General features: G+C 40.2%; 1 protein-coding gene across 3 annotated transcripts in view; it reads right to left on the bottom strand.

Annotated features, from left to right (window-relative positions):
* FAM114A1 (family with sequence similarity 114 member A1) overlaps positions 1 to 12,044 on the bottom strand; it is a 68,958-nt gene that overhangs the window by 6,240 nt on the left and 50,674 nt on the right. For all 3 annotated transcript variants that reach the window (XM_043870701.1, XM_043870700.1, XM_043870702.1), the window contains 4 exons: positions 6,493 to 6,584; positions 4,605 to 4,766; positions 3,398 to 3,537; positions 1,030 to 1,102 (listed from right to left, as the gene is read on the bottom strand). In XM_043870701.1, the coding sequence (XP_043726636.1) occupies positions 1,030 to 1,102; positions 3,398 to 3,537; positions 4,605 to 4,766; positions 6,493 to 6,584 (467 nt within the window). The remainder of the gene's footprint in view (positions 1 to 1,029; positions 1,103 to 3,397; positions 3,538 to 4,604; positions 4,767 to 6,492; positions 6,585 to 12,044) is intronic.

The following is a 12,044-nucleotide window of genomic DNA, read 5'->3' as shown; positions in this document are numbered from 1 at the left end:
GTCACATTAATTTTAATAGCAGCACTTCAGAGAGAAGGTACATGAGCTCTGGTGAGGAGTCCCCACAGCTTCTCATACATCTCCACCACCTTTAATAAAGTTCCGTTACTGCCTGTCATGGGTTGAATTGTGGCCCCCAAAGAGATATGCTGAAGCCCTTACCTCCAGTATATCGGAATGTGACCTTACTTGGAGATAGGGCTTTATAGATTTCATTAGTTGAGGTTGTGCTGGTCACCCAGTGTGTGGTACTTATCAAGACAGCCCTAGGACACTAATACATTTTTACCCAATACATAATACAATAATACATAATTACCCAAACACCCCAGCTAAGCCAGGAAGCAAAACTTGTTGTTTCTCATGTAAAGAACCATCTGCCCCTACATCCAGGGCCTTAAAGGAAAAGTGGAAAGCTTGAAAAGGAATAACTTCTACTGTCTCCTCCAGTCCCACCAGGTTGAGTTATATAACATGACTGATTTTTCAAGAAAATAACCAGAAACCACATCTCCAAGGAATGCCAACCCTCTCAAATTTGTTACTTGGAGAACAGAAACACTTCTACAGATTGGTTGATAATATTTTTTTTCTTTTGGTTAAAGTTGAAGTGTAACAATAAAGCTTGTGTGGTTTATAAAATAGGCTTTGAGGACAAGTGAATGTGAACATTAAGAATGAATTATTTTAATAGAGATTTTGGTATTACATATCACAGATATTAAGTAACATAAGGAATCTTCATTTGATATTTTTTTCTTTAACAAATAAAGGAAATGAGACCCAGAGAGGTTTGAAAATCCACCCAATATCTTCTATAACTGATACGGTCGCATCTAGAACTCAATCGGATGAGAGCCTTGAGCCACCTGTTGCCAAAGAAGATGCTCAAGCGTCATTTTAGTAAGTGTCTTGGCTACACTTCGGCTTGAGGAGCAAAGAAGGCATTCCATCCTCTACTTCATCTCACAGCTCCTAACAGACCTTCCCTTGAAAAAGGTGAAAAAAAGAGCCGTATTACAGTCTTACCCCAACAGTGGTTAAAGAAGATGTAAACTTCTCTGATAAGGAGGCCACTTCTTTGCACATTGCAGTAGTTAATCTGAAAGAAGAAGAAAAAAGAGATTTGGGGATTTTTAGTAAAGGAAAATAATCGGATTGTTAATACAATTATTGATACTAATACAGCATTCCCTTTAAAAGAAGGGCACACAAGTTTGAAGATGATCTGTAGAAATTTCCCTTCGTATTCTTTCATGACTCACAATCACAGTTTAATCTAATTCTCACCCTACCTCTTTTTAGAAGCAAAAACATATGCAGGAAATTACCAGGCTTGAGTTCCACATGTAAAGGGGTTTAAGACTATTGCCAAGGGACCAGCATTTGGTCATTTGAAAATAATAATGAACAGTCACTGAGGTACCATGTTAAGTACGTTTGTATGCATAATCACATTTAATCCTCATAATGGCTTCATTAGGGTCTGTGATTATTCCCATTTTATAAATGAAGAGATTGACATTTAAGAAGGTTAAGTAACTTGCTTAGGACAAGAATATGATAGAGCTGGAATTCAAACTCAGATGTCTTTTTATATCTTGATTATGTTTTAGTGAGATATGCCTCAAATCAAAGATACTGTAGAATATGGTTTTTAAGACTTGCATCAAAACTCTATGTTTATTACAGCCTTTATATGTGTAGGACTTCACCCCAAGAAAATAACACAAGGTAGGTACAAATATTTAACAAAGCAATATTTGTCATAATATAGAAGATGATGACAAAAGCTGAAAACCTAATTACCTAACAATGTGCATATTGCCCAATTTTTTAACAAGTATATATACTTACATGAACAGTGATTAAAATGCTGTTAGCAAAACAATAACTCCAAGTTAGGAATCTTACACATTAAAAGATTTAGTGATGTCAGTGGAAGTAAGTTTCATTCTGATAAATAGGGGTTGTGTCTAGACTATGTATTCGGGTATGTTGCCTTATATCCATCTATCCCCCCTTCTACCCATCCACCCATCCAAGACTTCTCTGCAAAAAGGGTCAGGAGTAAGGCTGGAGATGGCAAAGAGTAGTTCTGCCTATGTTCTTGGGCATGTGGGTTGTAAGGCACTTATTATACAGACACATATGAGGCCTTATTACCTTTTTCTTGGAGCAGTTTGGTAAGGTTGGGACAGTCAGGGGCTGGGAATAGGAAAGGAGCTAAGGATACGGCTCTATTTTCCATACTCAGAAACCTCTGACTTCAGCCCTCCTCTTTCAAATCAGCACCATAAATAGTACTCAGATTTGTCCTCAATACTTTAAACTTTTCCTATTTTACTGTTTCCTTTTCCCTCTCCACTGAGACAAGTACATATTCTTTGTACACATTTTAATAGCAGGATTGTGCAGGGCTTATAATATCTTTGATTTCCACATGTTTAGATATGAACATCTAAACTAGATGCCAAATCTGGACAAGTGAGGAAAAATGCCACCAAAGTCACTAAGAATGAGCTTTGGGAAGGTCTTTCCACTAAAAAATTGCTCCCCAACCTACATTGCTGAATGTAGTAATAAGAGAAGACTAGTTGAGTGAAAGTGTTCAGACGTGTGGGCATGTGTGTGTGCACCCATATATTTTAGGAGGCTCTTACTTTGGCTCCTGTGTCTATATATTTATAATAATGAGAGGGCATTTGGATCTCTGCTAGTTCTCTGTACCACTGCATATAGTCATGTGCCTAAAAGTTAATGGCTTATTCTTCACTTCCATAATCAACTATTTTAATTGATACCAGCTATTTTCATGTATATAACATTACATATATACATTTTTATTTCACTAGATAAATAATAGTAGCTTATTGAAGAACAAACATATTACAGCAAATATGCACACACAAGCAATCCATGGTGAACTGGCTTACAATAGTGACCATCATTGCCAGATTCAGAATATGCAGAGCTGGTATAAGTCCCTAGGAACAGTGGGGGTGGTTTGTATATTTCTATGAAATTAGCTGATAAGTCCATTAGGGTGTGTTTTCTCTATTTGTGCGGCATGTTGAAGATGTAATTATCTTCAAAGGTTTGTACTTCCAAGACCCTGACCTACTAAAACAAACACTTAGCTCTGAATGATTTAGGGTGTCTTCCCTTAAATCTCTCCAAAAATAATTCTTGGAATGTCTAGCTAACTATTACTATTCTCCCTAGCATGTTCATTTCTTAAGAGAGTCCTTATTTCTCAAGATGACCACAGAACAATGGAACTAGTTGATATGAAATCGGAACCTTTAGTGGCCAAGGGTGTACATGGGTCTGTGTGTGCGTTTGAATGACACAAATACATAAAATTTGAGAAATAAGAATTAAAAGTAACATTTACTTTATCAGAACTTTTGCTTGGTCCTGAGCTGATTTTTCTTCTTCTTGTCCATGAAGAATTAATTCTGCTACTTTATGAAGCTGCTCAATACAGCGAGCTGTTACTTCTGCCAGGCTTTCAATGGACAGCATGTAAACTTCCTGAAAGCAAAAAGTATAAGTCAGAAAATTATTCACTGAGCAGATACTTTCTAAAAAATGTTGTGACATTAAAAAAATTAAATAATTCTTGGGAAGAAAACCAAACAAATATGACCTGAAAAAAAAATTACCCAAAGTTTAATGGGTATACCTAAGACTATTCTAAATGGAAATGCTACCATAAAATAGACGTGTCACCAGGTCCCAGGGACATGACAATCCTTCTTTATAGTTGGGTCCCCAGTTCTCGGGCTTCCCCAGTGGCCCAGCTGGTAAAGAATCTGCCTGCCAATGCAGGAGATGCAAAAGACACGGGTTCGATCCCTGGGTAGGGAAGATCTCCTGGAGAAGGAAATGGCAACCCATTCCAGTATTCTTGCCTGGAGAACTCCATGGACAGAGGAGCCTGGCAGGCTAGGCTCATGGAGTCACAAAGAGTCAGACACAACTGAGCACACACATGTACACGCCCCAGTTCTCAGCATGATGCCGGGCACATAACAGGCAGATACTCAAGAAAGCGTATAGAAGGATAGCTGAATGAATAGACCTCAGGAGATATTTTTCTTTAGAGTGATCTAAATTGTAAATTTCTTTATCTAAAATTCAATGTAAAATGAAGTTATTGCAAACGCATTTTTTTAACACAGGCCGATTCTAAATTATGCACATATAAATTTATTAAACTACAGCATAAAAACTATGGTAATGAAATTTTTTCAAAAAAGCTTCAATTACCTCATTAGTTAAAGGGCATAAAGACATTTTATGGTTACATATTTGCATATAGGATGGAATTTTACCCTAAAGATAAATCACCTATGTTCTTAAAGATCTTTTTTCCTTTAAGTTATAATTGTAAAGCTATGGAGGAAGGCTACAATATCTGTGCTAAGTCATGAAATGTCTTGGCATAGAGGGATTTTAGTGTTTATAACATTAATACTCATATTAGTGTGGAATACGGTACAAATGAAAATGAAATGGCTTTGCCTCACTTAAAATTAAGCTGCTAATAAAATTTATGTATTACTGCTCTTTAGGTGGATGATCTGTAACATGTTTACCTCGACTGTCTTATTTGTCTTTTCTTTCTTCTTGTCTTCTTCAGGATTTTCAGGTTTCTCTTCCTTTTCTTCCTTCCCAGCTTTGTCTTCTGACTCTTCAGCCACATCTACTGATACCACAGTTTGATCGTCTTCCACCCAGTCATGAGCTTTTTTCATGGCCTGCAAAGGATCCCCCGCACAACCAAAGCAATATGTCTATTGTACAAATACAGAGACACAAAAGCCAATCCCATGACTTGGATCAAATCCTAATCCATTAAGGGTGGTTTTCTGTATGTTTAAAGAGTGGTGGGGCAATTACTCAACCTCCTTAAAAACACCTTGTTGTTGCTTTCTGGTAAAATACAGTAAGAAAAGGGACATAATAGAAAGAATGTATGGAGAGAATACCTGTAGGGCCAGAGAAATTTTTGGAAAGCATTCTAAAATGATATTCAGATAGGAATAAAAGTGACAGTCACCCTGGAAAAGCCATAGTATATTTTTCACTTTTCCTGACCAACTATAAAAGCATGATAGAATATATACATACAAATAAATATACATATATGAAATTTAGCCAGGGTCATTGCTAAAGCAAATTTCTTCTTCTGCCATGTTTCATGAAGCCCTCAGTGTTTCATGAACCTAATAATGTCTCACACTGGGAAGATGAAGGATGGCTCTGCTCCTCTCCAGCCACGCCAGGTCTTCTGACCTCAGGGTGGTGGTGGGGGAGGAGAGAACTATGATTAATTTCATTTCACATGAGTGCAACTTGAGCAACACGTGGCCTTTAAAGTTATTGACCAAGCAGAAACCACCTTCCCTATGTATTATTCCCTGGATTTTGAAAGGGCAGACTCACTAGCTTTTGCACTGCAGTTTAAGCTGTTTGCTTAAGTTTCATCTGAGCTTGTGTGAAACTGACTTCTCATTTGAAAGCTTGCACGTCAAAGTTTAACACAGAGTGGTGATGAAAAGTTAACAGGGAGAAGGGTAGGGGAGACAAAATCCAACAAAACTATCCCCGGTGAGTCCTCTTTCAGGGACAAAGGTTTGCCTGACTATGTAAGTAGACCAGTGAGACCTTGGAGGCGCCACACACACTGCCTGAGCAGCGGCAGCCGCTGCAAAGATGAATGGGGCAATTTCCCCACTGTGTTCAAGCCACTGACCTGCCAGGAGTGGTGACCTCTATCAGAGCTAAGGAATCACTCATCTCTGCACCTCACCGCCTCAGTCTGCCCTTTGCTCACTCACCTTGATGAGTGAGGACCTGTGTCAATCACTGATAGTTAAAAAGAAGAAAAAGAAAGAGAGGAGGGAAAATGACACTGTTTTAGGTAATTAATGCTCAGTGACCTCATTAAGAAATGCTATAGCAAGACCTTGTACGAACTTGCAAAACATCCGGTGTTACTATCAGAGGAACCCAGGCCGTGAAAGCCCGGATGGCCTTAGATCTCCCGTGGGAAGGGTCGTGCGGGTGACCTGGCTCTGGCTGCTGAGTTTTCTCTGCCTGATTCTGGCATGTCACTTTCGAGGCGACGGGAGATGGAATTTGCAAAAGCCCTTTGATAATTCAGCCTCTTTCCTCCTGTAGGCTGAAGATAACCCTGCTTTGAATGAAATCCTATTTTGTGGAGAAGTGACTTGTTCAAGATCACACCAGTGAAGCTGCAACTAAAATGCAGGTCTCATCACACAGCCTAGCACGTTCTCAACAGTTACATTTCATGATGTTGCCTTATCAGATCTTAATTACTGGCCTGGGATGCCTCTCCCCCCACGTGCCATTTGGGGCTTGGGGGTTTTTCTATTTCAGGTGAATCTCTGGAATTTTACAACCAAGACCTTTTTTAAAAAACAAACAAACACCCAGACAGACTCAGATGGGGCTGACCTTATTGAGTTTGTCAGGTGTGGCTGCAACATGTAATTCAAAGAGAAGCTCTGTAAGCATGCTAGCAAACTCTTCTTCCTTTGCTTCTATGCCTGGAAATAGAAAACGACAGAAGTAAGAAGCATGATTTATTTCTCATCCTGCAGAATGTAGCAGCTCCCCCAACCTTACAGCCTGCAGTCAGAGTGTAAGTGGGGGTGGCAGCAGCCCGCCCCCCGGCTGCCGGGCAAAGACGAGCCATGCCCGGATATTCAAGCACAGTGGCGAGGTGGCCGGCTGCAGCCGGGTGAGGGGCTGGTGAAGCCTTGCTGCTCGCAGCTCTAGCTGGGGTGGCCCTGGGCTGGACTGAAGGGCATGTGAGGGCAGGAGGGACCATGTATACCGTAACAGGTATAGACCCTCAGCAGCTATTTGCTGAATGACTGCATGAACAAATTAATGACGCTTCTCAGGCCTGAGAGCCCTGGGACAACACTGTATTTAAGGCTTCTAGTCTTGTTATGCTTAGCATTGCAAGCCTTAATGATACCCCAGGGCGCCCTTTGGTGTCCACAGAGCCACAGCGCTGAGCAAGCAGACTTAGTCTCCGTGGATTATCTACTTTTATCCTAATACCTTTAACAACATATCTCTGGAGAAACTTCTCATGGTTTCCTAGGACACCTGCCTGGTCATACAATATTTCATAATAGTATGTCTTCCCTCCAGACTGGAAGCTACCTAAGGGTACAGATGGTATTTGTTTTGCTCATTCTTGAATCCAGGGACTCTAACACAGTGCCTGGAACATAACAGGTGATACAATGAATATTTATTGAGTAAATAATTTACTAATCAGTTGTACCATATTTACTAATATATTGATAATATAACATGTCATACACATGAAATAAAATTAATCTCATTGATGGGCAATAAAAAGGAGAGATCTTTAAAGTTACCATCTTCTATCTCTCATTTGAATCTACAAGTTGAGGCCATTTTTTAAGTTTCTGATAAGTGCTAAATAATTGATGTCATGCAATGAGAGATTATCATACTAAGTGAAGTAAGTCAGAAAGACAAACACCATATCATACCACTTACATGCGGAATCTAAAATATGATGTAAATGAACCTATCCGTGAAACAGAAACAAAATCAAGGACATAGAGAACAGATCGGTCGCCAAGGCGGACGTGGGTGGGAGAGGGTAGGCGTAGGAGTGTGGGATTAGCAGATGCAAACTGGTATACATATTACTAGAATGGATAAACAAGGTCCCACTGTACAGCCCAGGGAACGACATTCAGTATCCTGTGATAAACCATAACACAAAATAATACGAAAAAGAATGTATATATATGTATAACTGAGTCACTGTGATGTATAGCAGTAATTGACACAACACTGTAATTCAACTATACTTTAATAAAAAATAAATAAAAGAATTGATTCCGCTGTGGGTTGTATCACTAGTCTGGGGTGAGGAGGGGGTACCGTATAAAAGCATCATTCGTCCGGCCTGACTACAGGACCTCAAAACCCCCTGAGAAGGAAATACCTGGCTTATGTTAGTGGGTGAAGATGGCAGCTTCAGAGAGGACTAAGCTGTGTGAGAAATTCTGTAGCTAACACTTGTCCGCCTGTCTTTGTTTCTGTTTGAGAGACAAATGGTTAATCAGCAGCTTGTCATGATAGCCAGGGTAACTTATAGGTGTTTGTTCAAAACATTTGGCCTAATCCGTTTATCATCCCCTAGAATTTATGTACTTATTCTCACCGGGGAGCAGGTCAATAAAGTTACTAGAGATGGAAAGCATATATGTCAGGTAAGAAGCTTTATGGAGAAGAAACCAAGGAAGAGGGATAGGGACAGCTGGGGGTTAAGAATCTCAAGCTGAGAAGATGACTTTTGAGTAAGAGCCCAGAGCAGGAGGGGAGTGAGTCACATGGATGGGGGCCAGGGTAGCTGTGGCCGGCGGAGGGAGGCATGTGCCCTGGGGTAGAGAGATGGCTGTCTTTGTTCATGGTGAAGTGATACAAGCAAATCATAAAAATCCATAAGGCGAGTGCTCAGACAGAGCAGGCTGTTGCAAAGCTTGATCATGGGTATTAAGAAAGCTTCCAGAAGGAGGTGATGCTTGAGCCTAGCCTTCCAGGATGAGAAAGGCATTAGTCACAAGCAGAAAAAGGGCGAATTGGAGGCCTGCAAAGACAGAATCAGAGAGAAAGCGAATGCGATTCCATCAAACACTGAGATTCTCTGCTGGTCAGAGGTCTTGGCCTCACCCTCTCTAAGTGGGCAAAGTGAGAAGGGCAGCCCCACGGGTTCTCACTCCCCACCTGCCTCGTCCTTCTCATCTGCATGGGGCAGCACAGCAGGGCAGAAAGAGCCTGACTTGAGGCTGGGGGTCTTCCCGAGCTCCTGCAGTTACTGGCTCTGTGACTGGGGCCAGTCACAAGGCTTCTTCGCTTCCACTTCCTCTTCTGTAAATTTAGGATAAGAAAACCCACCCATCTCCTTTTTAGTGTCATTGTAAGGACCAAATAAAACAAATGTGTAAGTATTTGTAAACACTAAAGTTTTATATAACTATATTGTTATATGCTACAAAGATATAAACATAGGGAGATTAAAAGTATTTGAAAGCAATCCGCACTAAATTAGGATATATGGACTCTGTGTATCTCCAGTTTTTAAATGTGCGTTTGTTTCATAAAACAGAGAAATGTACCAATAACTCAGAGCAAACATTTTAGGGAAATCATAACAGGGAAAAGTGAAAGTAGATAAAAACACAGATGATAAAGAATGTTGTAACAAAGAAGACCTATTACTACAATTCTTGGTCTGTATATGTGACTGAGAAGATTTTCACCAAGGCAGTGAAAAGAGGAAAAAGCTTTTAGAAATCTCCTTACAACAGTGGGAAACCAAATTAGAGACCCATGGCAGTGTAATAAAATTACATGTGGCTGGAAAGACAAACATGCAAATCATTAGCTAATGTTATTAGAAACAGAGGAGCCCAATATTAAATTTATCTAAAAACGATAGTTTATTACATTTTCTGAGATGATCAAATAAATTATTTAGGTGTTAGAGGTATTCTAGAAATATAAGTGCTTACAAGAAAAAATATGATGAAAATGCTCTGGTTTCTCCTGGAACTTGGCCCCTGGATTGCTCTCGACAGCTTTTAGTTAATCCCTCACCTTCCAGTTTGTAACACTCCATCACAACTGGATTAATTTAATGACAACCCTGCTATTCTTCTCTCCTGTTCTTCTTTAGGCATTTAAATGACACCTATTTATTAAATTAATTAAAATTAGTAGTGTTTTGATAATCTGGAGATGTCCTTTAGGAAAATGAACGTATTATATTATGGGAGGTAACAGGGTTCCATCACTTAAAGAGAGACGAATCTACCATTTCCTAAGCAAGCTGTTCAAGATTACAATTTGCTTTTTGGTCGTATTAAAAAATCTCCATTTATTGAAGCTCTGTACTAAGACTGGAACATAACACATGGAGTAACTTTTTCTATTTAACAGTGTGAATCAAGTTTCCTCTCCAGGAAATAGTACTTGTTGGGGACGCAATGCTGCCTTAACTTACACTGGCAATAATATTTCTTTGATGTTAGGGATCCTCTTTTTATCTGTTCTGAATGACACCCCCAATAGGACAGAGGTTTACCTCAGGTATCATGAAGCTGAAGAAAAACAGCCTGCATTTTTTGGTGATTGTTACTCTGGAAAAGAGGCATCTACATTAGTTCGTCTTGGGTCCATAATACAAACCATAGGACCTTTGACAGCTAGTGTCTTAGTTTCTTCATTATTAAAGCAAAGACAAGGCTGTCATCCTTTGTGACTTTATAGCAAGACGCAAATGCTCAGAAACGTTGTTCTCCAACTGTCTCTTTGATACTGACCTTTTTCTATGCTGCAGTGTAATTGATTCTTCTATTTTGATTCAATGAGCATAAATCTCATTAAACTGAAGGTATATAAGGTCAGTATGTGGGAATAAGGGGGGAAATATTTTTTAAACGACAGTTTGCAAATGCTTAGAATAATACTGCCCTGAATATCTAGGCTGAAGCACTTGAGCTCCTGTGTTTGAGCTTTGATTAAAGGTATGTATCGGGCTTCCCCCATGGCTCAGTTGGTAAAGAATCCGCCTGTAATGCAGGAGACCCCGGTATGATTCCTGGGTTGGGAAGATCCCCTGGAGAAGGGACAGGCTCCATTCCAGTATTCTTGGGCTTCCCTTGTGGCTCAGCTGGTAAAGAATCCGCCTGCAATGTGGGAGACCTGGGTTCAATCCCTGGGTTGGGAAGATCCCCTGCAGAAGGGAAAGGCTACCCACTCCAGTATTCTGACCTGGAGAATTCCATGGACTGTAAAGTTCATGGGGTCACAAAGAGTCAGACAAGACTGAGTGACTTTCTTTTTAAAGGTATGTATCACGTCTGGGCATAAAATGCTTCCAGAGACTGGATGATATGAATGTACATTATCACAAGTACAATTGTAAATGAAAGCTATAACTTATTGCATCTTTGCTATTTTCCTGGAATTGTGTTAGCACGTCTGACAATTAGAACAGCTAACACTTTGAGCAGTTCCATGTGCCAGGCACGGTAATATACATTTTTACATATATTATCTAATTTGATCCTTACAATAATAGCCCTTGGGAATAGGTATCACTGTCTCCACTGTATAGGTAAAATACTGAGTTTCAGAAAAGTTATATACCTTGTTCAAGGCCAAGTAGCAAGTAAGTAGTAAAAATGTTGCATGTAAGACCCTTCAGAGGATCCTAGGAGAAGCCAGCCTCCTGTGTCCACGGTTGCTTAAATTTTCAGCATAACCTACACAAAATAATGGCAGTTGCAGGGCATGGTGATGACATCAATCACTCTCCATGTACATAGCAAATGCTTTGCTAGATTCTGCTCCCAAATGGACAACCTAATCATTAAGCACATCCAACCTGGGGAACATCTTGGCCCCTCTCAAGGAAGCCTTGCCTCTCACAAGATAGAGTCTGTTCTCCTTGGGTCCTGTCATCATCTGGCTGGAAGTGTGTCGTGGAGGGTGCATCCGGCTCACCGCAGTGACTGACACTCCAAGCCCTGGTGTGCCGTGTGCTTTTGTCAGAACTGTACTTTCGGGGGGAAGGGCAGGCCACTTACAAATACACCCTAACTCCTACACACAGAAGTTAAAAGGAAGAAGAAAAATATGAAAAGAAATCCACTCAAAGACCTGCCCACCACCAACACCAACCACATTCAATGACTTCCACGTGCAGATAAAAAATTAGACATTGGAAAAAAAAAAACAAAAAACAAACAAAAAAAAAAAATTAGACATTGGAGCGTAAACTCTAGCCATCAGGGCCCTGTTGAGTGCACTGCGCTCTTCGATCATTCGACCAGATGCATTTGTTGTGTGCGTGTGACATGCTGGACATCAGAGAAGTAAAGATGCCTGACTCAGGAGTTCCCACCCAGAGGAAGGGATGATTGTAGGTCAGCGTGACCAGCTCCTGG

This window comes from Cervus elaphus, chromosome 17, assembly GCF_910594005.1.
Source record: "Cervus elaphus chromosome 17, mCerEla1.1, whole genome shotgun sequence".
Classification (NCBI taxonomy): Eukaryota; Metazoa; Chordata; class Mammalia; order Artiodactyla; family Cervidae; genus Cervus; species Cervus elaphus.
This window is presented reverse-complemented; position numbering and strand designations above follow the sequence as displayed.